We start from the raw sequence: 24,794 nt of genomic DNA, 5'->3' as shown, positions 1-24,794 counted from the left end.
AAATGATGAAGAGGTATTGGGAATATGGAAAGACATGGTAGTAATGTTTCTAGATATTGAAAAGGCATATGACAGTGTCCCAAGAAATTTGGTATGGAAAACATTGACAGAGGCACAGATTGGGAATGAAACAATGCAGATGGTAATAGCATTGTATCAAAATTGCAATAGCTGTGTTAGAACCAAAGTGGGTCAAACTGAATGGTTTAGAGTTGAGACAGGCTTAAGAAAGAGAAGTGTATTGTCCCCCCTTACTCTTCATTATCAGCATAGATAGAATTCTACATAATATCCAGGAGAAGATGATGGTCGATCAAGTAAAGTCTATGCTCTTTGCTGATGACATCGTAGTTTGGGGAGATAATGAAGAGGAAGTACAAACACAAGTTGATTTATGGAATGAGGAGATAAGAAATTATGAATGAAAATTAGTGGTCTACTGTGAAAAGCAAGACTTTGATCATGACAAGTGGTAACAGAAAATCAAGGGGAGTGATAAAAATAGGAAATGAACCTCTTGAAGTAGTGAAATATTTGGAATATTTGGGCAGCATGATGTCACAAGACTGAAATTTGGATGGAAAAATTGATTTAAGAATACAGCAGTCTGCAAGTTTCTACCAGTGTGTGAGACACATTGTATGGAACAAAGATGTGCCAATGAAGTGCAAGGTTTTATACTCGTCCTATTATAAACCTATACTGACCTATGCTTCAGCTGCCTGGACGTTGACTAAGCGGAACCAAAGTAAGATACAAGCAGCTGAAATGAGGTTCTTGAGGAGCATACAGGGGAAGACAATACAAGATAGAATACGAAATGAGGAAATAAGGAGAAGTGTGGGAGTGTGTAAAATTGAAGAAGAGATTGATATAGCAAAGCTAAAATGGTTTGGACACATGATGAGAATGCCAGGAGAGAGAATACCAAAGAGATCATTCATGGATACAGAGACTGCAAAGAGGCCTAGGGGACGGCCTAGAATGAGATGGGGGATGTCTGTTGTGGACTGTATTGCAAAAAGAGGAGTCGATAGCAATAAAGTACTAGAAGGGGAATGGTGGAAAGATCGAGTAAAGTGGAGGGCTTTGGTTCACTACCCTACCCAGAGAGAATCTGGAGAAGGGAATGGATGAAGAAGAAGATTTGCTTGCACATTTTGAATATTTTCAGGTCATTAAAATCTGCCCCTTAATGATAAGGGATGGAGAGGGAATGAAAGTTTTTATGTTCCACGACAAACAGTCAGTAAAAGAAAAGGGAAACTTGAATAAATAATAACTATGTTATTGGCTTTATGCCCGAGAAATTACTTTTATGGTTTTCGAGGACGCCGAGTTGCCAGAATTTTAGTCCCGCAGAAGTTCTTTTATGTGCTAGTAAATTTACCGACACGAGGCTGACATATTTGAGCACCTTCAGATATCACCGGACTGAACCAGTATCGAATCTGCCAAGTTGAGCTCAAAAGCTCAGCGCTCTACTGTCGGAAATGCTCAGGCCGGCAGATTATAAGCTTTATTATCAATATTAGAATATATGCCATATTCAGTGGAGTGGGTAAGAGATGTAATATTTTGTTACGCGTTTATAGTCGTAGTATTATTGATCTCAAGTCAATATCACCAAATTTGTGTTATTCATTCTGCTCATTCATTAAGAATATTTATATCGTACCGTGCTCTCTCAGTCGCATAAAACCTCAGCGACCACTTTTGTGCATGCTTCATTGTTGCAGGCAAGGGAGAGAAAGAGAGAACGTGTGATGCCATGCTGGCATCGAGCCTTCGTAAGTGAATGACTCTCCAACTCCTGAGTCCACGATCATAACGTACAGTAACTACTATATGTACATGGGCATAGACCGGCAATCGGCATTGGAGACATAACTTCATATATTTTTACTACGTAATTTAATGTTATGTGAAGTTTTTCAATTTTTAGCTGTTATGAGAGAAAAGGGATGCTATTTAATTTCAACAGTCACAAACTTCATTATCCATTCCATTGTTGACGAATAATGTATTGTAGTGTGCCCTCTCCCAGCCCATGGTATGCTGCTCATTTCTACTTCAGAATGATACCTACAACTTATTTGGTAGCTTGTAACATTTCCGAGTAGGGTACCGTACATAGATCTTTCATATTGTTCTCTGTCATGGTTAAATATTTTCACCACAGGCTACTGCATTGTAAATATTTCACAATGCACAGGAATCGGAAACCAGCCTAGTGGTCCGTCATAGTCAACCTCCGCTATTAGTAGACAGGTTGGCTACATTCTGTGCTGTAGTGCAAAGTAAGGAAATGTGAGAGTGACTGATAAAGTTGAACATTTATTTTGTGTTCTAACAGCCGAGAAATGTTGAGATCGAAATCTGCAGTAAAAAGAAAACGTGTAATTTTAACCATACAAACTAAAGTTAATATAATTAAATGGTTAAAGAAATGTGAACTAGTCTCAAATTTAGCATCAGAGTTCGGTGTGGGTGTGACAACAGTGCGGGACCTAATGAAGAATAAAGACAAAGTGTTGCAGTTTTCGGCGAGTTCTGACAGGATGCTAAAGGGTTTATTGTGTCACCTATTCAATACATTATAAATTTTAAACACTTAGGAATTTATTATTAAATCCATCTGAGACATGTTTCACCCTTCATTGAGGGCATCATCAGTCATAGTACCTCCTCAAGGCATAAATCAGGTACCTGATTAGTAAATAACTTGTAAACATTAAGAACATTACAATGGGAAAGTTACAGTTAAACAATATAAGTTTATAGACACAGTAGTCGGCACCAATGCGTAAAATCACTAGGTATTTTAGCAGAGTCCAGCAGTGGTGGTCCGAAGAATAATTGATGCTACTCATTAGAAAATTATAGGAAATTATAAAGTTTATACATATATGTACATTTAAACAGTTAGGGGAGAAAGGGTATAAAGTATCTGGTGTCAATGTTCATGACAGGTTGACAGGGTAACTATACAGTAAATTTACAATGTCCAATTGAACAGTTGAGAAATTACAAGCTTATATACATATTTACAAGAGAGCAGCTTGGTGAGAAGGATATAAAATGTCTGGCATCAAGTGCGTCCCGTTGTTTTAGTCGTTGGTTGACGATTGCAGCATTAACACATCAGTAATATGCAGAGTGGTCCAACCTTAGTTTATAACCACAGGGGGCAGGGAAATACCCAGCGATTTTATGCATTGGTGCTGACTACTGTGTCTATAAACTTATATTGTTTAACTGTAACTTTCCCATTGTAATGTTCTTAATGTTTATTATTCACGTGGTTTCAGCAAAAGAGAGGCGAAGGTGTACCTATTAGTGGTCAAATGATAACAAGGCAGGCACAAATTTTTCACGAATGATGGGTCTCTCAAGGTCCTCACCAGCATCCAATGGTTGGCTACAGAGATTTAAGGACAGGCATAGCATTCGAAAATTAAACATCGGAGGAGAAAAACTAAGTGACAGCAGTGGTGCAGAAAATTTTAGATACAAGTCTAAGCGCATAATTGAGAGATACAATTTCATTCCAAGTCAAGTGTACAATGCCAATGAAACTGGACTTTGTTGGAAGTGCTTACCCAGTAAAGCACTAGCAGCTGCTGAAGAGAAACCAGCTCCACGTCACAAATCTTGTAAAGAGCGCGTTACCATCTTGTGCTGTACGAACGCTAGTGGCGACCATAAATTAAAATTAGCTGTTGTTGGTAAAGCAAAAAATATCTGTTCTTTCAAAGGAACAGTGATGAAATATTTCCCACTAGATTATTGTCATAATCAATCTGCATGGATGACACGCAATATTTTCAGGACTTAGTTCCATAATAAGTTCGTTCTGCGGGTTCGAGATTTCTTGGCGTCCAAAGGTTTGCCATTAAAGGCCATCCTTTTTCTTGATAATGCACCCTCTCACCCTGTTGATACAGAGCCGAAATCAGAGGATGGAGGCATTTTTGCTTCCTATTTGCCATCTAATGTAACTTCATTAATTCAGCCGATGGACCAAGGCATCATCGCAACCTTTAAGGCACATTATAAGCGGGAATTGCTAGGCCTCTTACTTTCCGAAGAAACATCGATGGTTGATTTCTGGAAAAAACTCAATCTTAGAGAAGCGCTTTATCTTGCCCAGAAATCATGGGATCTAGTAACCGCTCAGAACATCACTTGATCGTGGAGAAAATTGTATGTTGATGTCAAAGAGCTAGCTGAATATTTTCATGGGTTCACTGATGAAGATAAAAATGAGGGATTGATGATCAAAGATATCCTGAAGACTATTGAAAATAATAACATTCACTTTTGAGAAGTGGATGAAAGTAACATTGAGGAGTGGCTTCATACTGACGATGTATTGCCTGGGCATCACATTTTAACTTATGACGAAATAGTTAATAAAAGCGCGAGTGGGAACTAGGCAATCAGCTGCAAAGTGACGAGTGAAAGTGAAGGGGATGGGGAAGAAGATTGCATCACAAACAATCGCGTACCGCTTCAGACTGCACTGGAGTCGGCTGAAACATTAATGGAATTCTTGGAGCAGGAGGTCGATACGGATTTTTCAGACATTCTTATAATTAGAAAGCTCAGAATCAACATAAAGAAGAAAATAAGTTGTAGGAGAGTGCAAAAGAAATTAACGGATTTTTTAAAAGCAGCTTAAATGACACCAGGTAAATTAATAATTTATGGTCTGCTGGTAATTTAGGTGAATATTTAGTATGTATTGTTGTAGTTTTGACTACATTTTGGTTTTAAAGAGGGTTTAATGCACTGCATTTTAAGGTTATATGGTGTGTATTTTATGTACTTTAAAGTCCATTAAAATTAGTAGTATGGATTATCGGTTTTTTTTAATTAACCGTTCACCCCTTCCCGGGCATTAGAGTGGATAATCGAGGTTTTACTGTATATAATATATTAAAATACAGCTGGTTGACTTTTGATCCATTGTATTTAAATGTGGCTTTATTATGGTGTTTCATAGTCGCACAGTTTGCTGTTGAGACAGTCTGCTGTCAATACAATATCTTAATGGAAAGTAAATCTGTTCATATGTAGATCAAGCCTGCCAGGTTAAAATGGACATTTTTATTTATTCTCGAAACATGTACGTGTGTTTGTATATAAGTGTGTATATAAGTTAATGATAGTTAATGCCAAAGACAAGTCTGACAATGAGACGGAACAACTACACCAGTATCTACGGCGGAACAGTGTTGAAGTACAGGGTGTTCTGGAAGTACAAGGAGAAAATGTCTACACCATACTAGAGAACATTGGTGAAGATGTTGGATGTACAATAGAGAAACAAGATATTGATATTGCTCACAGAATTCCATCGAGTAATAGGTCCCAACCAAGACCTATAATTGTAAAATTTGTCAATAGATGGAAGAAAGAATTATGCATAGCAGGAAAGAAGAATGCTAGAGTACTTTCATCTTCAACAATTGGCATCAACGCATCAAACCAGACAATCTCCATCAACGATCACCTGACTCCAAGAGCAAGAGGATTATTGAAGCGAGCAAAGGACTTAAGAATGAAAGGGTTTAAGTATGTATGGTCTAGGGAGGGAAAAATATTAGTAAGGAAAGATGACGCATCTAATGTTGTACTTATCAGATGTATTGATTATATATATGCACTTGAGTCTTCTTAGGTTTAACATCCCTGCAAAAAAAAAAGGTCAGTTGCCTGTTCAAATTTTCATTAAAATATGGAAGCTATTGAACATCAGTTAGTAAGTTTATGTGAGCTAGTGGAAAGAGGAAATAACTTACGAATATTTTATGCAAGTGCCCAAAGTATTCATAAATGGAGTGATTTTTCTATATTATTCTTGATTTACAATTTCCAGACATTATAGTAATTGTTGAAACATGGTTATTTCCAGATGAAGAGAAATATTACAACTTAAGGGGATATGATGCTTATTTCTGTTCTTGAATCCGTAAAAGAGGAGGTGGAATAGTTATTTATATCAAAAGAGCCTTATAAAGCAATAGAAATCTTGTCTATTAATAGTCTTGATATTCCGTTTAACTTACTATTACTTGAAGTACCGGTACTTGGTCTCAAAGTTTTAGCATGTTATAACCCCCATGTACAATATTCTAAAGATTTCATAACATTATTAGAAGGTGTCTGAAATAAACATAGCGAACATCTATGTATTACAATGGGTGATTTTAATATTGATAAATTAGAGCAGACTCCACTTAGTAAAGATCTAAAGAACCTCTGTGACAGCTTTAATCAGAATGCTTGTAATATAGTTTTTCCCACTAGAGTCACCAATAACTGTAGATCTCTCATAGACCATGCATATATAAATAAACCTTGTAAATGTAATTTATATAACATCTTCCATGACTTTAGTGATCATAACATGTTAGTTTGTGACTTAGAGATATTACCCAAGACTAACATAACAAGTAAACTCATAACATTTAAGAAAACTAATATTAATAAAGTGGATGAGTATATGTCCAAAAATCCATTAACGATTACGGAAGATGATTGTTGTGATACCATAGTTAACAAAATTGTTGAGTATGTAACAAAAGCTAGTACAGAGGCTACAAATCAGAACAATATGCAGAAAAATGTTAAAAGAACAAGATATTAGATCTTATTAACCAGAAAAATAAAATGTACAGTAAACGTAGGAGGCAACAAGTTAGATTAAAATGGGATGTGGTTATGTATCACAACAGTTGAGGATAGATTACACATTGGTGTGTAGTAAGGTTACCAAACTTAAGAGAGAATTAGAGAACTCATACTATATTAATAATTTAAGGAACACAAGTAATCATTGGAAAGTTATAAATGAGATATTAACAGGAAATACTAACAAAAGCAAGGATATTCACTTGAGAATACATGATAAAATAGTTACAAATCCAAAAGAAATTTCTACAACATTCAATGTATATTTTACTACTAAATATACAAGAAGGAAAATGTAAAAGTCAGTTTCAAAACTTATTAAATCTACATTGTTTTCTACTTAAGATAATTCTTTAACTTTTGAACACTTGTATTGAATAGGCGTTCTTTATATCTTCTGGCAGTTTATTGTAGAGACTAACAGAATAATGCCTAAATTACTTCCATATTTATTTGAATGTATAACAGTGCAGTGGATATTATTAGCATTTCTTGTATTATAATTGTGAATTACTGAATTTGTTTTACATGATGTATTTGAGTGTGCCAAATTACGAATAATTTTATATGTCATAACCAATGAAGATTTCTGTCGTAGGCTATCAAGTGAGAGAACATTACATAGTCCGTACAATTGTTCAGTAGGAATTAAATGAAGCAATTTAAAAAGTATTTTCAATGCTCTTTTATGCATTATAACAACTCTAGTGAATAATTCTTTATTACAACATGCCCATATATGGATCATATAAGTAATGTGGCTCTCAATTAGCGCTTCAAAAACACTTTTCAATAAATCATGAGAAACTTCGTATTTCAGTCTATTTAGAATGCCAATAGCTGGGATCAGTTTGTCACAGATAGATTCAACATGATTCTTCCACGTTAGTGATTCGTCAATAATTAATCCAAGAAATTTAGCAGCCTGTACTCTAGGTATCGATTGCCCAAAAAACGTCAAATGTAAATCTAAAAAATAATTATTTTTAGGTTTATGAAATAATTTTTTTTGCTAGGGGCTTTACGTCGCACCAACACAGATAGGTCTTATGGCGACGACTGAAATAAAATATAATTGGTTTTTGTCAGATTTACTGTAAATCAATTTTTACAGAACCATATTTCAATTAAATTTGCATCATGCTGCATATTTTGTTCAAGTTCTTGAATGTTATCACCAGTATAGAATATATTGGTTGACTGCTTATTTACTCTTACAGTGTATAATTATGAAACAATTCAATTATATAAAACAAAATATATACATATGTTTATATTTATAGGATTATATTAATATTTTATGAAACTAACGTAACGTATGTGTGATATGTAGTACTTAGATCTATTCATGTAACAAAAATTATTATTAACTGATTTGATGTAACAAACTTTTATTACTGGAGTGTATTAATTTACTTTATAAATACTTTGTAGCCATGATAATATTAGAATGTACTGCACCACATTGAGCTTTAGCTCAGGTGCCTCAGCTAATAAAATAAAATAAAAATAATAATAATACATTCTGAATTGTATTGACTAGCGGAACCTGGATACAATTAACTGCTATGATTAAGTCAATACGGACCATTAGTGGCATGGTCAAGTTAGGTGGCTGAGAGTCACTCATAAGGTTCTGTATGAACTGCACACCTTTCAGCACAGCTGGCCTGTTTGCGTGTCACTGAGACCATTGAGTTAGTAAATAACACAGTAGAGGTAGCACCAGCGCCACCAACTGCGAGAGAATCACTGCAGTAAGCAGAGCATGTTGAAATCTCAGCTGTTTGGCAAAAAGCTCCTCCGCTGTACTAATCAGTGCAAATAGAGAACTGTTAAAACTGTTTGGATGTTGATATGGTTTAAAATTCTAATAAGACAACATTCTCAGAGACTACAGTATAGTTGTTCTGTAGAAAGAAAGTTAAAATAGCTTAAATACAGGCAAAATGCGTGCTAAAAGCGGACGGTGTTCAGTTGCCATTAAGTAACACAAAATCAATTTACTGCTCATGTTAAGTCTTCAAACAACGTACTTTAAGATTGGGGGTACATATATTTCTGTATCTCTTGTGTAAATGGCCAAGACTTAAGCATAATTTTATCCAATGACCGAAAACATTCTCTCTCGTACGAAGCTAATGTGCGAGTTCTTAAGACTAAAAGTAATCATGAATATGTTTCTCCATAATGGTAGTGAATTCTTCTGAGTTAGGTAGTCATGAAAATGGAAACAGGAACGTTAGTACCATCAGATGATGTTCCTCCTCCATTAAGAAAGCAGCTCCGAAAGATGTATGCAGGTCTCGGAACCTCTGTAAATATGAGTGTGTCGATACTTTTGATAATCTGAAGAAAGGCTTTTTTGAGACTTTTTGTACAAGTCAGTTATATCCCTCGAAATTGGGATCTTCCTATATTTTGTCAGTACATTTTCAATCTGGTAGGATAGTTCCCGTATTTGTCTGTTACAGTTAATGTGTCACAGTACAGCACTCTGTCTTATTCTATACTATGTTAATGTTTTCTGCCACCACATTAAATAACATCTCTTGGAACGTCATATTAGGCTTCTTTATTCGTTTCTGGGGAATCGCAGACATAATGTATAGTAAAGTGTTTTTAAAGATGAAACCTATTTAAAAAAATTGTTTATTTTTCGATGATGGCAGCAGCACATAATCATTTGTATTCCGTGCGTCAGTTTGAAAAAGGTAAGGTTCAAATTCAGAATGTAACGGAAACTTAGTTTTGGTAAACCAAGAAAATGGTATCAGAGTTTTTGGAAATCTAAGATAACTGATAAAGTAACTGACGTTAATGAATACGGGCCTAGGAGTTAATTTTAACTACACTTACACATGACAAAAACTTGCTACTATAAAGTATGCTGGACATTAACAAATCCGTCGGTGTGGATTGGTTAGTGACAAATTGTTGTTATTCATTCTCATATGAAAATCATCCGTATATTGATAAGAAAAAGTTGTACTGTAGCTGTCAACTGCGCCCTTACTGTAACAAAACATACCCTGCCTGCTCTTGTACTCTGTGCAATCTAATTTCTGTAGATTATAGTATTGCATGTTTAGCCTGTTCTTCTGTTTTCAAGTGCTTTTTTGTAAAAACTCATTCACTGGCGAGTGCAGTTTTGGAGGTCTGCACTGAGAAGTATGTAGTTGGCTTGTGGGTAATGTTTATTGTACTCAGAAAAGTGTACAATAACCATGGCACATGAGAATATTGAAATTAGCTCAGTGTACCAGTGTGTCTTTATAGACAGCTCATAAAGTGGTTGCCCAGAATCATAATTAAAATGTCTAGAGATCAAATTGATAGTTGTGTTGTAGGTAATCTGTGGAGCAGTACTGATATGTACCTGTACGTGGCGTGTTTTGGCCTGGTTCAGGTGTGAACAACCACAACAGAGATTTACCCAGAGAGTGGTTGCGTGGTTTGATCTAGAGAAAATTTCATTTTATGGGTCCGTATTGAACTTTGATTAAACCAAATTAAAATAATAAGTGAGTTATTCCACCTTTTCAATACAAATTAAATATTGTTTATTAAATAAACATTTAATGGGACTAGTTTCGACCTATATAAAGGTCACCTTCAGCCATATCGCGTGTAGAACAGAGTATTTGAAACACAGTTGTTTTAAAGATGGTCTTAAAACATAGAAGTTTGACACTATGAAAAATTTGATTTTAGAATTTCCTGAAAGCACTTTTGTTGTAAGAAATTAGTTCACTTAGCTGTAGGAATATATGAGAAGAAGAAGTCTTATAATATTCTTCGTAGTATTCAATAGCGTAGGTGCAAATCAAAATTCACAGTCTCGATGAGATGTGGAAATGGGCATATATGCATAGTGTTGTTGTGGTTGAGGAGAAGAAGTCTTTTGATATTCTTCATATCACTACGAAGCGTAAATACACTTTAAAATCATTAATAATCTTGATGATATGTTGAATTGAGCATATATGCAAAGTATTGCCTTAGTTAAAATGTGAGTTGAACAAATATATTATTGCAATGGAAAGGAAATTCTACACAGTTGTGTATAAAGAAAACAGTGTAAAAATATTGAAGGTATCCATGGAGATTAATGACTTTAAAAAATGAAAGTGAAAAGGCACTTGAAGATATGAATTAAATTAAAAAATGTATTCTTTGTATTAAAATGGTGGAATGATTTCTCATCTAATGTTGATATAATGAAAAGAAAAATAAATTAGAAAAATGTAGGAAATATTGATTAAACTTATGGAATTGTGGCGGCATCAGGAAGAATGAACTCGCCCCACATACAGAACGCACCCTTGTGCACGATGCAGCATTGCATCAGGGTATAGCTTGCTAAACTAGCGTCATTCGGCTGCGTGGAGTGAGCATGAGCATCACGCCTGTTTGTGTCTTGTTGGTGTAATCAGTGTAACCTATCTCACATGCAAAGGTGTACTAAAACTGTGTGTGGTGTAAATAAATCTTATTATCCATGAGGGCTGGTTTATTTATGAACGATGTGGAGCCGCCTACAACCAAGACTCCATAAATGGTGACCCCGAGTATGGAGAACACGCTCATACCATAACCTATCTTGGACCACGTGCTTCACCACAGATCACGGTATGTTACCACACTTTATTTCAAAGAGGCATTGTGGCGGCATCAGGAAGAATGAACTCGCCCCACAGAATGTTAAATAATAAATGAAAAGAATGAAAGAAAGTAAAGAAAAGTAATCATTCAAAATGAGGCTCATCTTACGTAACCAAGTGTTGGACGTGAGAGTTAACAAATGTACTAGGAAGCAAATGAATGTGAAAAGTAAAAGTATGAGATGGGAAACAAGATAAAGATGAGTAAAATTAAAAGCAATAATGAAATGAAAAGTGAAATGATGAGAATGGAAAAGAAAGGAATTAGCAAAACGTAAAAATTAAATTATGTTGAAAAACAAAGGATGCTTAATATATCTTCCTTGAGGGGAGCGAGAGGAAGGATGAAAGAGAAAAGAGTTAGGATAAGAAATGGAGAAGGAAAATGGAAGAATCAAAAAAAGAAGGGATAAAATACTAAGGTTTAAAAAGTTGAATAAATATATAGTTATAATTAAAGATGTTGTGAATGGAGGGAGAAAACTTAAGGTGGAGCTGAAGAATGAGGGAAATGGGGCAAATGCTGAGGAGAGGTGGAATGAATAGAATGGAAGATTGAATTTAGGTTGGTTAAATTAAAATTTTTAAGAATAATGATAAAAAAGGTCAAAAAGAATATTGGTTTTTTCACATATTTCATTTTGGTTGTAATTAGAGTTAAAATATTGATATAAATGTATGAAAAAATCCTCTGTTATATCAAGTATTGGTCCTTTGTGTAATGTTTTAAGAATTTTTAGGTGTTGTTGAATATCGGTGGTTATAGTCATGCATATGTTGACCTACAGCCGAAAATTTATTGTGTTTAATGGCATTCTTATGTTCTGAGTATCTAGTGATGAAGTTTCTCCCTGTTTGTCCAATATAAGAAAAATTGCAATCATATCATTTGAATCTATAAACACTTGATTTAGAGATGGGGTGAAAGTTCCTTTTGGGGATCATTGTAAGTATCTAGGTTTTAATATAAGGAATGATCTTCATTGGGGTAATCACATAAATGGGATTGTAAATAAAGGGTACAGATCTCTGCACATGGTTATGAGGGTGTTTAGGGGTTGTAGTAAGGATGTAAAGGAGAGTGCATATAAGTCTCTGGTAAGACCCCAACTAGAGTATGGTTCCAGTGTATGGGACCCTCACCAGGATTACCTGATTCAAGAACTGGAAAAAATCCAAAGAAAAGCAGCTCGATTTGTTCTGGGTGATTTCCGACAAAAGAGTAGCGTTACAAAAATGTTGCAATGTTTGGGTTGGGAAGAATTGAGAGAAAGAAGAAGAGCACAATTACTCATTTAATTATACTGAATTGCGTTGTATATTTCTATATATACATACTTAACTTCCCGCAACCGAGGCAAATACTGGATCTTCAGGATATTCTCCATTCTACTTTGGCATTCGAGACCACAGCGCATGACCTTGAAAGTACCGCGCTGATCACCGGGAGCTGGCAGTTTGCTTCTATAAATCTATTCGTCTGCGACTTCAATATATTTATGGATCTTCATATGTTGTTCGATAGTGTTGTGACTTTGTACCTGACAGAGTGTAAAAACTGACCCATTTGACCGTTCTCCACTATTCATAAACATTGTGAGACTTTACCTATCATTGCATGTGCCGTACTACCATTCATAATATTACGTTCTGTTTTTCTTTTAAGTGACTCACAATTTCTACCCCCATCATAAATTTATATTTCATCTTATACCGATCCAGAGTTCACTTAATCTTTTTCTTTTTCATATGCATTGTTTTTCATGTTTTTTATGTTTTGAGCGGCTGACGATGACCTGGACTAGGGTCGAAACCGGTCCCAATTCTAATTACTATTAAATAAGAATGTAATCACTACATTTCTTTCTCTTATGTATTGAATAGGTTGAACCTCTTTTTCAATATTTAATTTTTAACGTTAAGTGGTATGTTCCGAGCTGTCAGCGGAGAGATGGCGTGGAATGACATTAGTAGACGAATAAGTTTGAATGGCGTTTATAAAAGTAGGAAAGATCACAATATGAAGATAAAATTGGAATTCAAGAGGACAAACTGGGGCAAATATTCATTTATAGGAAGGGGAGTTAGGGATTGAAATAACTTACCAAGGGAGATGTTCAATAAATTTCCAATTTCTTTGAAATCATTTAGGAAAAGGCTAGGAAAGCAACAAATAAGGAATCTGCCACCTGGGCGACTGCCCTAAATGCAGATCAGTATTGATTGATTGATTGATTGATTGATTGATTGATTGAACAATTAAATTTATTAATAGAGGTGGAGTTGTATGTGATGTCTGAATTCTTATTATTAGTTTTGAATGCCATAATTATATTGTATTTTTTAAAGGTGTTAGTGATTTTGTAAATGTCCTTGTCAAAAGTAAAGGTTGAAATTATTGAGGTGTTAGGTTTATCTTTTACTAAAGTAGTTGAAAGGTGATGTCTGTATTTATTAATTATTCTATCGATGAAAAATGGTTGTATCGATTTTATTTTACGATGAAATAAATGGAATTAAATACAATTCGTTTCATCGAGATGGAGGACCGCTGTATTCGGCATATGGCTGTGGCACAGTGGACTGCGTCTGCATCAGCAATTCGAGCAGCAGTTGGCACCACAATGACACAACGAACTGTTCAAAATCGGCCTGCATTCCACTTACCACAAAACACCTCTGTCTGCGACTTCAACGGTGTCAAGCGAGATGAAGGCCGGTTCTGCCTTGGTGCCATTGATAGCCGTGTGTTGGTTAGAAGGAGGCCAAGTGAGCGCCTGCATTCCACTGGATCTACACCAGGAGTTCTGGTCTGGGGGACAATTCCTACGACACCAGGAGCATTCTCGTGGTTATCCCACGCACCCTGACTGCGGATGTGTGTGTCCGTCTGGTAATTCGACCTGTTGTGCTGCCATTCATGAACAGCATTCCTGGGGGTGATTTCCAACATAATGCACACCCCCATGCCGCTGTTATAACCCAACGTGCTCTACAGAGAGTAGACGTTTTGCCTTGGCCTGCTTGATCCCTTGATCTGTCCTGAATCGTGCACGTATGGGACATTATTGGACGACAATTCCAGCGTCATCCACAACCAGCCTTAACCATCCTTGTATTGACCGCAGTGCAACAGGCACGGAACTCCATCCCACAAGCTGACATCCAACACCTGTATGACACAGTGCATGCTCGTTTCCATGCCTGCATTCAACAGTCAGGCGATTACACTTGTTATTAATGGACCAGCATGGCACATTTGCAATGGCTTTTCTTGCACGGATATTAACCTGTAGTCTTGTATCTTTAATCAATTAAATATGTTACCTCAGCAAATATATTGCTATAATTTCCATATCCTACGTTCTTTATTTCATAGTGTTTGGATATTTTTTCTGCCAGTGTATTATGTATAGGCCTAGTATGTATACTTTATGATATATTGTTTCTCATAACTGTTTTATATTTTTCTTTGTTTGGTGCGTATGGCTAACTTTACTTACATAATTTTCTAACTTATTATCTTGTTTACGTATCTAATTCAAAGATAGTATTTCTTTATTATGTCGTAATTATGTGGTTAAATGTAAGTTTTGGAGTTTTATTTTTGTAAATCATTGAATACAAAGTTAATCAACGTGCTGAAAAACCTATTGCATTATTTTATATTGTTTAGGCGATGGATGGTGTGAGACCAGTACAGGAGAGATTCTACAGCAGAGCACCTGAAGCAAAAAATGTAGTGGTCATAATACTTAGAAAAGAAATTCAAGAATATGTGGAGTCTACAAAATGCGTCAGTGATAGGATGATGGTGATGAGACTCCAGTTTGAAAATGTAATGAAAGATGTATTTCAGTTGTATGCCCCACAAACGGGTTGAATAGATGAACATCTAGAGGACTTCTTAGAGGAATTGGAGAGACAGATAGAAGATACAGAAGTGCTGTTGATGGGGGATCTAAATGCACAAATTGGAATGGAAAGACAAGGAAAGGAAGATTTTATAGGGCCCTTTGGATATGGAAATGAAAATCCAGAAGGCTAGTTGTTGGTGGATTTTTGCATGAGGAACCAAATGATTGTTGGAAACACCTGGTTCAGGAAGAATAAAGTCAGAAGATTACAAGGTATGGTTGGGAAGACAGACGAACAAAGCCCATGATTGATTATATGATCATAGAGAAAGAACAATGGAAGAACCCTTTAGATGTTACAGTCATGCTTGAAGAAGCCTCTGGTGGAGATCATAGAGTTGTGATACAATAATTGAATGTGGGCAAGATTGAAAAACCCCCATTAAGAAGAAAGAAAAGAATTAAAGTATGGAAATTGAAAAAGAAAAGCATACAGGAAGAATTTCAAAGAGAAAAATAATACCCTTGGTACCCAGGACGGAGATGGGGAACGTTGAAGATGAATGGAGATGATTTAAGGAAGGACTTGTTGGATGTGCAGAAAAGGTATATGGTAGAAGATCAGGAGATGTGAAAGACAAAGACACACACTATTGGAATGATAGGGTAAAGATTAAAGTGAAGGAGGAGAAAATGGCATGGAAAACATCTAGGACTGAAGAAAGTAGAAAATATGTGGAGGCAAAGAATTTGGCCAAGAAAGTAGTGGAGGAAAAAAGAAATTCGCACAGAAATTGAGAGATGATATGCAGGGCAGCAAGAAATTACTGTATGGTATCTTAAGAAACAAAAAGATAAAGTAAACACCAGATTTGTGAAGGATGAAGGCAGCATAATATTAACAAAGCCAGAAGAAATAATAAATAGATGGAGAGAGTATTTTCAGAAGTTACTGAACAAGAGAACTAATGACGGTCATTCAATGGACCACCAGGAAAAGCAATTAGTTGATGAAGAAATGGATAAAGAAATTACTATGAATGAAATTGAAATGGCAGTAAGAAAGATGAAGAATGGAAAAACTGCTGAAATACATGAAATTTCAGTGGAGATGATAAAGGCAGCTGGAGCTGTAGGCGTGCAGTGGACATACAGAGTTCTCAGGATTGTCTGGGAGAATAAGTAGGTCCCTGAGGATTGGCAAAAGGAATAATCTTTCCAATTTTCAAGAAAGATGATAATAAAGTATTGAAAAACTACAAGGGAATTACTCTCATATCCCATGTTGCTATTGTAGGATAATGGAGAAGATACTGGAAAATAGGGTAAGGTTGAGGGTTGAAAATCAGATACAGGAAAATCAGTTTGGTTTCAGAAGTGGAAGGTCAACAATAGAGCCCATTTTCATTATGAGACAAATAATGGAAAAGCAATGGGAGTATGTGAATGATATGGTGATAACATTCACTGACATTGAAAAGGCATATGACAGTGTCCCCAGGACTACAGTTTGGGACAGCCTGGTGCAAAAGGAATTGGCAGGGATTAATAAAAATTATCATGGCATGTACAAGGAATGTTAAGTTGCAAACACAAGTTGGCAGGACAAGTTGGTTCAAAATAACTAGTGGGCTGAGACAGGGAAGTGTTCTATCGCCAATCCTGTTTACAATAGTAATGGATGACATCATGAGAACAGCAAAAGCAGCATCTGGAGGAAGGGAAATGAACATCAAGTTATTTGCAGATGATATAGTGATTGGGGGAGAAGAGGACATTAATGTTCAAGAACATTTGGATGTGGTGAATGGAGAAATCGAAGAATGTGGATTGAAAATAAGTGTAGAAAAAAGTAAAACTCTTGTTATGACTAGAGGGGAGAAGGAAGGGAAAGGTCAGATTAAACTTGCAGATAAGCCGCTGGAAGTAGTGGAGACGTTCAAATACCTGGGGAGTGAATTAATGGAGAATGCTCGACTTGATACTGAGATTAGTAAGAGGATTCAAGCTGGAAGCTGTTTCTATCATAGTGTAAGAAACATGTTATTGGACAAGGATGTGCCAATGGAAGCAAAGAAAACTATGTACAAGATGTATTATGTACCCATAACAACTTACGGAGCAGAAACTTGGACAATGACAAAGAAGGATGAGAGTCGAATACAGGCAGCCGAAATGAAGTTGATGAGGAGTATGATACAGAAGAGACAAAATAAGGAATGAGAAAATCCGGGAAGAAATTGGAATGGAAAAAATTAATGATAAAATAGAGAATAGATGGTTTGGGCACATAAAGCAAATGAGTGATGAAAGAATGCCAAAAAAGGTGATGGAAATGCAAATGCAAGGACGGAGAGGCCGTGTTATACCACGTTTGAGATGGAAGGACATAATGCAACGCAGTATTAGAGAAAGAAACCTGGACTGGGACACAGTGTGGTGGGAAGACTGAAGAAATTGGAGAGGAACCACATTTGCCCCTATCCGGCTACAGCTGGATAATGGGAAATTATGGTAATGATGATGATGAGGAGGAGATATAAGCGGAAAATAGCCATAGTGCGTGAGCAAAGTGACGTCACTGTTGGCAAGCTGCCCCCTGTGTGCTAATAGTAGGTATAGCAGAGTCAGACAGTGCAACTTTAAACGATACCATAGTGAAAACAAGGTTTACTGTGTAGTGTATGGTTGCAACCATTCAAAAACATCGAAGGAAGATGATGTCGATTTTCAGATTCCCCAATCGAGAGAAACTTCCAGAGTGATATCGCACTGAGCTATAAAAGAAATTTATTGTGATGATTTCTCACCAGCTCGATGTATTTTCATATGCTCTGCATGTTTCTGAGAGCAGGACCATTAACTATCGATTAAATATAAAGCTGTGAGCTTGTATTCGGGAGATAGTGCGTTTGAACCCCACTGTTGGCAGCCCTAAAATGGTTTTCCGTGGTTTCCGATTTTCACACTATAATTAGGGCCACAGTCACTTCCTTCCTGCTCATAGCCCTTTCCTATCCCATTGTCATCATAACACCTATCTGCGCTGGTGCGACGTAAAGCAAATAAATCTATCAGCGATAACTTAAAACTTATAGTCCACCTTATCAATACTTATTGCAGTGTTGACCAGGTGAACTATATGTTTTAAGTTATCACTGATAAGATTAGTTTAAAGTCAGTACTGATCCAAATAAATCAAACCATTATGGTTAAAATAATAAACTGTAAAGCAATTTTTTTAAAAGAAAAAGCTTCTTCAAAGTATTGCTAAAATTGAATTGAACTTATTTCATGAAGGAGTACAATTTATGGGATTTGTAGGGGTAATTTTTAAAGGCTTCATGTACGAGATGTCTGAGAAAACATTCAATATTATGTTGGATAATGTATTAAGTGGGTGCATAATTTTGTTGTTTCTCTCTGTTTTTATAAATACCTACAGAATTTCTTTGAGACTAAAACAATTGCTTAAATTTAGAATATATGCTGAGTAGCTCTCATTTTCCTTGAAAGAGTTTTATGTTCTTTTGAGCCTTATCTTCAAAACGTAGATTATGATTGAGACAGTATCAATTTCTTCTGTAGAACTTACGATGCAACCAGCTAATTTTGAACTCCATAGCTGTGTATATTAACTGTCACTCTCTGAGAACCAAAATTTTTATTTTTCCTCAAATTCCTATGTATTTGCTTTATAAATATGCTGGGAGGGTACCTTGTTTTTAAGTCCAAGGGTATCCTTTCCAATCCTATTTTCTAGATTACCTGGTCAGATTTCATAGGTAACACAGGCTACCAGACAACATTTATGCCCAATAAATCACACTGACCTTTTAGATATCTGGCTTAATGGCTGCTGAGGTAAGTTCATCTCATGTTATGTGTTGCCTTCCCATTCAGACCACAATGGTTTCCAGTATAGGTTACTGTTTTTCTGTCAGATTGAGTTGCCCATCTTTTTAGCTCCAGTTGGTGGTGGTGGGTTCGATCCTGGCTCAGTATATGAAGGCACTCAGATATGTCAGTTTTGTGCTGGGAGATTTACCGACTGAGCTCTCCATAACTATGCAGAGATGCTGGAATCAAATGTTTAAAGAATGCCATAATACATTTATTGTTGCATACTTTCATGCAGGTTTCGGAGTCCAGTTATAGTAGTTTGCCATTTTCTTCTCACTTGTATAAAAAATCGAGGGTTTGCTGCATTTGAACTTGTCCTTGACTGGATAGAATAATCGATGAAAGCTTTTAATTTATGTCAGCATTCCACAGCTTGAATTTCCAGAACCTAATGCATTGTTGCCCCTGAGATTTATTCCCAAAGTTCATCAGCTCTCCTTTGGTGTGAAGTATGATGTTTGGAACAACTGTTGCTGTTATCAAAGAGCTGACTAGTAAATATTGGTTTAGTGATTTCACAAACCTATTTGATTTGCAGAAACCAATGATGGGACAAGACAAGCGTACTACATGCTGTTTGTGCTGTGAAAAGGGCCCTGTTGTTTTGAGGTCACAGTTGGAACGCTCAGCTTATGTATGCGGTGAATCCATTAAGCTTCGAGCCAACATCGATAACCAAGGAGAAGAAGAAGTGCGTCTCAAGGTCAAGCTTGTTCAGGTATACTTTTATGTAGACTTTATTCATCATTTGGTTGTTTCTTTCCAGTACTTTTGTTCATTCTTTAGGCTCCTTTTCTCATCCTGTGTTAATCTGATGTTCATAATCTTTTACCACCTGTTTGAACCTGTATCATTTGGCCTTTTTCCTTTTCCCACCTTTCTCTTCATCATGCATTGTACAGAGTTAACGGCTCTGGGAAGCAGAAAGGAGCTTGTTAGGGGATACGAAGATGAGGGGATTGTCCTTGTCCTGTTGCAGTAAATTGAAAAGTTAAGGGTACACCTTTTCAATACAATGACAATTTATTGATGCGAGTTAAATCACATATCATCTATACAATATTTGTACTAGTTTCGACACTCAGGTCGCGTCATCGTCAGCCAAAGAATCAACTGAGCAAATTACAACTGATCAAAAAACAGTATAAAACACAAGACAAGCACCTACAGTGACAAACATTAAATTAAAACAAGTTAAAATTGTAACCGGTACTTCAGCGGTTACACAAATACAGTTAAAGGGAGGAAAGTAAATCACATTACAAGGTACCTAAACACTGTACACACCATAATCATGTAATGAACTGTGGCGAAAACAGCAGAAGTAAAAATCAGTGGGGGCAACTTGGCGATAACAAACAAGGAACGTGGGACGGTGCTGGGAACCTACCAAAGGCATGGAGATGTCTAGGTTGCAGTTTTCGGAAAAATCAACGTTATCTTGGATTTCAAAAATATAATTTACCAAACGTATCTTACAGAATAAATTATGAACAGTTTCAGCAATGCGGAAAATACCGATACATAGTTTGTAAAATACAGATTACAAGTTCTTAAAGACACACAAGTTATATATTCCTTGACAAGAGCTTGCAATAAGTTCAAAGAGTCAAGCAAATACGGTACATCAAATTACAAACCAAGTTGACAATACAATCTTGAAGGTAAGAGGAACACAATACGGTATTACAATTTAGAGTGAAGTTAAACAACCTTTCAAATCATTTGAAACAACATAATAGTGGTGATTAGGGCAATTTCCTGTGATACACCAACGAAAACTAAATGGAACTTAAAACTGGACAGAAAAGAACATTCTGGTAGCGAGGAGACCTTGACGACGTCAAAACTTCGGCAGGTTCGGCAGGCCAAGACCAAGACGGCTCAAAGGCTTCAGACAGCCCCACGAAATGCTGCCTAGCCCCTTTTAAAGGGAAATTAGCCTTTGAGTAGCCAATCAGGACACAGGAGCTTGCCCGGATTGACCAATCACAACTCTTTCTGTGGCCGCGATCTTTAAATCACTTTCTCGAACACATACGATCGCGAATCTTCCATTTTCAGAATAGTAAGAACATATTTCTAGAATGCGTAACTAACAAAGGCCAACACACCCTGTTCAAAAGTTCGCGTCACAAACTTTCTGGACTGTTCCAGTTAATATAGAAATGTAATCTACCAGTTACAACCAACATATGTAGAAAAATATTTTTTACACTGTACAAGTTAGGTATGTGAATGGAATACGAATTAAATATTCTACCACAACACTCCAGATCATAGAGTAAGTACTATTTAAAAAGAATTACAAATAAAATCTTCTACAAACACTTTACACCTCCAAGAGATTCTACACCTGTGCCAAAAATTGTGGTACAAGATAATGGGAGTATGGTACATCTGAGCATGAAGTAAAGTTATGTAAAATCTGAGATGGTAGCACAGTTATTAAGTCTTGGTTGTTTCTGTTGCACCTCCTTTCATTATCATATGTAGAAAGAATGTATATTCCTAACCAAGTTCTTAGTTTTCATCTACGTGAATTTGTTCATCCCTTCTATATTCCTTTCCCTTACTTACAGTTCACTGAGTGTCAACGCAGTTAAAATATCTCACAAGCTTTTCAGTATGTCGCACATGAATAGAACACTTAGAACACTATGAAATACATGCTAAACATCCTCAGAGTCTAACAGATCACTTTTAACCATACATGTGTGCAGTTGAACCTGAGTTGTATGTATATCAAGGTGAAGAGGAAATTTTACATAAAACTGAAAATTAATTTCAAGTCCGGTTTTGATATTACAATGGGGTACTGAAAAAACTGGAATTATTTTTTTAAAGCTATATGTTTTCAAATTTTTTACAAAAGAACCTTATCACCTTCAAAATACTCTTCATTACAACTAATACATTCGTCCCATCGTTGCTTCCACTGTTCCAACATTTTTCGTTGTCATCTTTAGAAATGGCTGACAGCTCCTCCCTATGTTTTTCTTTGACCTCTTCAATGTTGTCAAATCGGTGTACTTTCATGCCCCTTTTCATGCGTGGAAATAAGAAAAAGTCTCGCAGAGCCAGGTCAGGCGTGGGGCAGCTCAACCATGTCATTTTTAGCCAAAAACGGCGCAACAGATATGGCTGTATTTGCAGGTGCATTGTTGTGGTGGGCGAAGCAGTCTCCTGTCTGCCACAAATCGGGTCTTTATTGACGAACACTGTTGCGCAATCTTCAAAACGTCCCAATGAAAGGTTTGCACAATGTTCATTTAAACTTGCCATCATAAAAAACAAAACAAGAACCAAACAACGCTAGCAAAAAGAGTCACTGCAGATGAACAGAACAAGCCAAGTAGACAACACAGGCGTCACTGAACTGGCAATGACGTGCACTACATACGCCTAGCAACAGAAAGCTTCGCCCACGGCAATGTTATTCCGGTTATTTTTGGATACCCCCTCTTATGTCATATCATTCTTTAAATAATTGCCTTCGTCGCCATAAGACCTATCTGTGTCGGTGCGACGTAAAGCCCCTAGCAAAAAAAAAAAAAAAAAAAAAAAAAATAATTGCCGGGCTGAGTGGCTCAGACGGTTGAGGCGCTCGTGTTCTGACCCCAACTTGGCAGGTTCAATCTTGGCTCGGTCCTGTGGTATTTGAAGGTCCTACAATACGTCAGTCACGTGTCAGTAGATTTACTGGCACATAGAAGAACTCCTGCGGGACTAAATTCCGGCACATCAGCGTCTTCGAAAATTGTTAAAGTAGTTTGTGTTATTTATTACTATTCTTTAAATAATTTTGTCTGTTTTCAGGAATAAGATTAAAGACAGGTTATTTCAGACATACAAATTATAAATGTAATTTTTACTAATAATTCTTTTAATAGGTATGAGGTTTGCACCGTTATTGATAAATGCATAACTTAATTCCTAAACTTTTTGTTTCAATATTAATCGGAACTTATCACTTAAATGAGGAAACTAGCTTAATATTATTGTCATTGTAAGAAATGTCATGAAATATTTATTGCTAAAAGTAAGGTACAAAGCAGATGAAATATATATGGGAATTTGAATGTACCACTGCTGTTAGTAATAATTCTGAGGCGGGGCTCTGCCAGGATGTTGGTGGGGGTGTCTGGAGAAGGGGTTTGTGTGCGCTAGCGACGGTGGAGAGCTGGGCTGATTCAGTACGCCATGAGTGGCAAGAGGTGCACATGTCTGTTGCACAATGCATCATTATCAAATTTCCCGCAAAAGTGGGCACCAAACCTTCCAAAATTTTCAGACGGCTCCACACATAGTTTGGAGAAGAAACACTTTCCCAGACTCGAGTGTATGAGTGGACTAAACTTTTTGTGGCAGGAAGAGAAGCTGTGGAAAATGAACCCCGTGAAAGGAGACCACGGACAAGCATAACTGCAAACAAAATTGTTGCCATTCGTGACATCATTGGTGTGAAGATCGCTGAATAAAAATTTTGCAAATTGTCTTAGCTGTATGAGTAAGTTACAGAAGTGTTCAAACCATCATCCAAATATTGAACTCCATTTCAGAAAATTGTCTGCCAGGTAGGTTCCTTGTCTCATCAACCAGGAACAACAAACTTTTATGAGGAAGGAGAGGATTTCTTGCAACATATTTTGATTTGTGGTGAAACTTGGGTGCATTATTACACCCAAGAGTCAAAGAAAGCAAGCAAGCAAGCATGCATGGAGTGACAGCAAAGAGACGAAGCAGGTCCGGTCAAGGCCAAAACAAGCCCATCTTCTGGAAAGGTGCTTGTGACCATTTTCTGGGACTCTCTGGGCATTTTGCTGGTGGATTTTCTTCACAAACAAAGACAATTAACACAGCCTATTACTGTCGCCTTTTGGATGAAGCAAAAGCTGCGGATCGCAACAAGCAACGCCAGCAACCGATCCGTAACGTCATTCTTAACTGTAACAGTGCAAGGCCGCATACTGCCGCTTTAACACGGGAAAAACTGTTGGAAATTCACTGCCCCCTCTGGAACACACTCTGTACAGTCCAGATTTATCGCCCTGCGACTACCACTCAAACAAGACCTAGGAGGGCAGCGGTTCGATGATGATGATGATGATGATGATGATGATGATGATGCAAGTGTCGGCGAGTTAGTGTGCAACTGACTCCGCACACGTCCCTCTTACCAATCCTATGTAGAAAAGTGATATTTCTATGTGTTTATATTTGATCCGCCCTCATAGAAAGATTATGCCAGAGCTATGTCAGCATATGCAAACTCCCTCACTCACTCACTCACTCCATAGGCTTCTGAGGGACGTGAAGTTCCCGTGCCGATCTCATAATCCTCTTCCATCCTTTTCGATCTTGAGCCTGCTCTTCCCAGTTATCAATTTGGAAGGTCCGGCATACCTTGTTGATAACCTTCTTCCAGGTGCTTCGGAGTCTTCCTGAAGGTCTTTTCCCATTAAGAGATCCCTTTTATAGATCTACTGGTGCTCTGTTATCCTGCATCTTCAGTACATGTCCAGCCCAGTGCAGTCTGTTGGATTCTATCACACCCATTATAGTGTGTTGTTGAGAGAGGGTGTAAATCTCATAATTAGATAAGTAGATCTTTTCTGTGAACTTTGAGAGATAGGATTGAACCATGGGCCAAATATTTTTCTATAAACTT

General features: G+C 36.8%; 1 protein-coding gene across 5 annotated transcripts in view; it reads left to right on the top strand.

Moving 5' to 3' along the window:
- Positions 1–24,794, top strand: part of LOC136864803 (arrestin domain-containing protein 2) — a 534,353-nt gene that overhangs the window by 300,085 nt on the left and 209,474 nt on the right. For all 5 annotated transcript variants that reach the window (XM_067142214.2, XM_067142212.2, XM_067142210.2 and 2 more), the window contains exon 6: positions 19,662–19,841. In XM_067142214.2, the coding sequence (XP_066998315.1) occupies positions 19,662–19,841 (180 nt within the window). The remainder of the gene's footprint in view (positions 1–19,661; positions 19,842–24,794) is intronic.

Source organism: Anabrus simplex, chromosome 2 (assembly GCF_040414725.1).
Source record: "Anabrus simplex isolate iqAnaSimp1 chromosome 2, ASM4041472v1, whole genome shotgun sequence".
NCBI lineage: Eukaryota > Metazoa > Arthropoda > Insecta > Orthoptera > Tettigoniidae > Anabrus > Anabrus simplex.
Note: the sequence above shows the minus strand (reverse complement) of the source record. Positions and strands in the feature narration are given on the sequence as shown.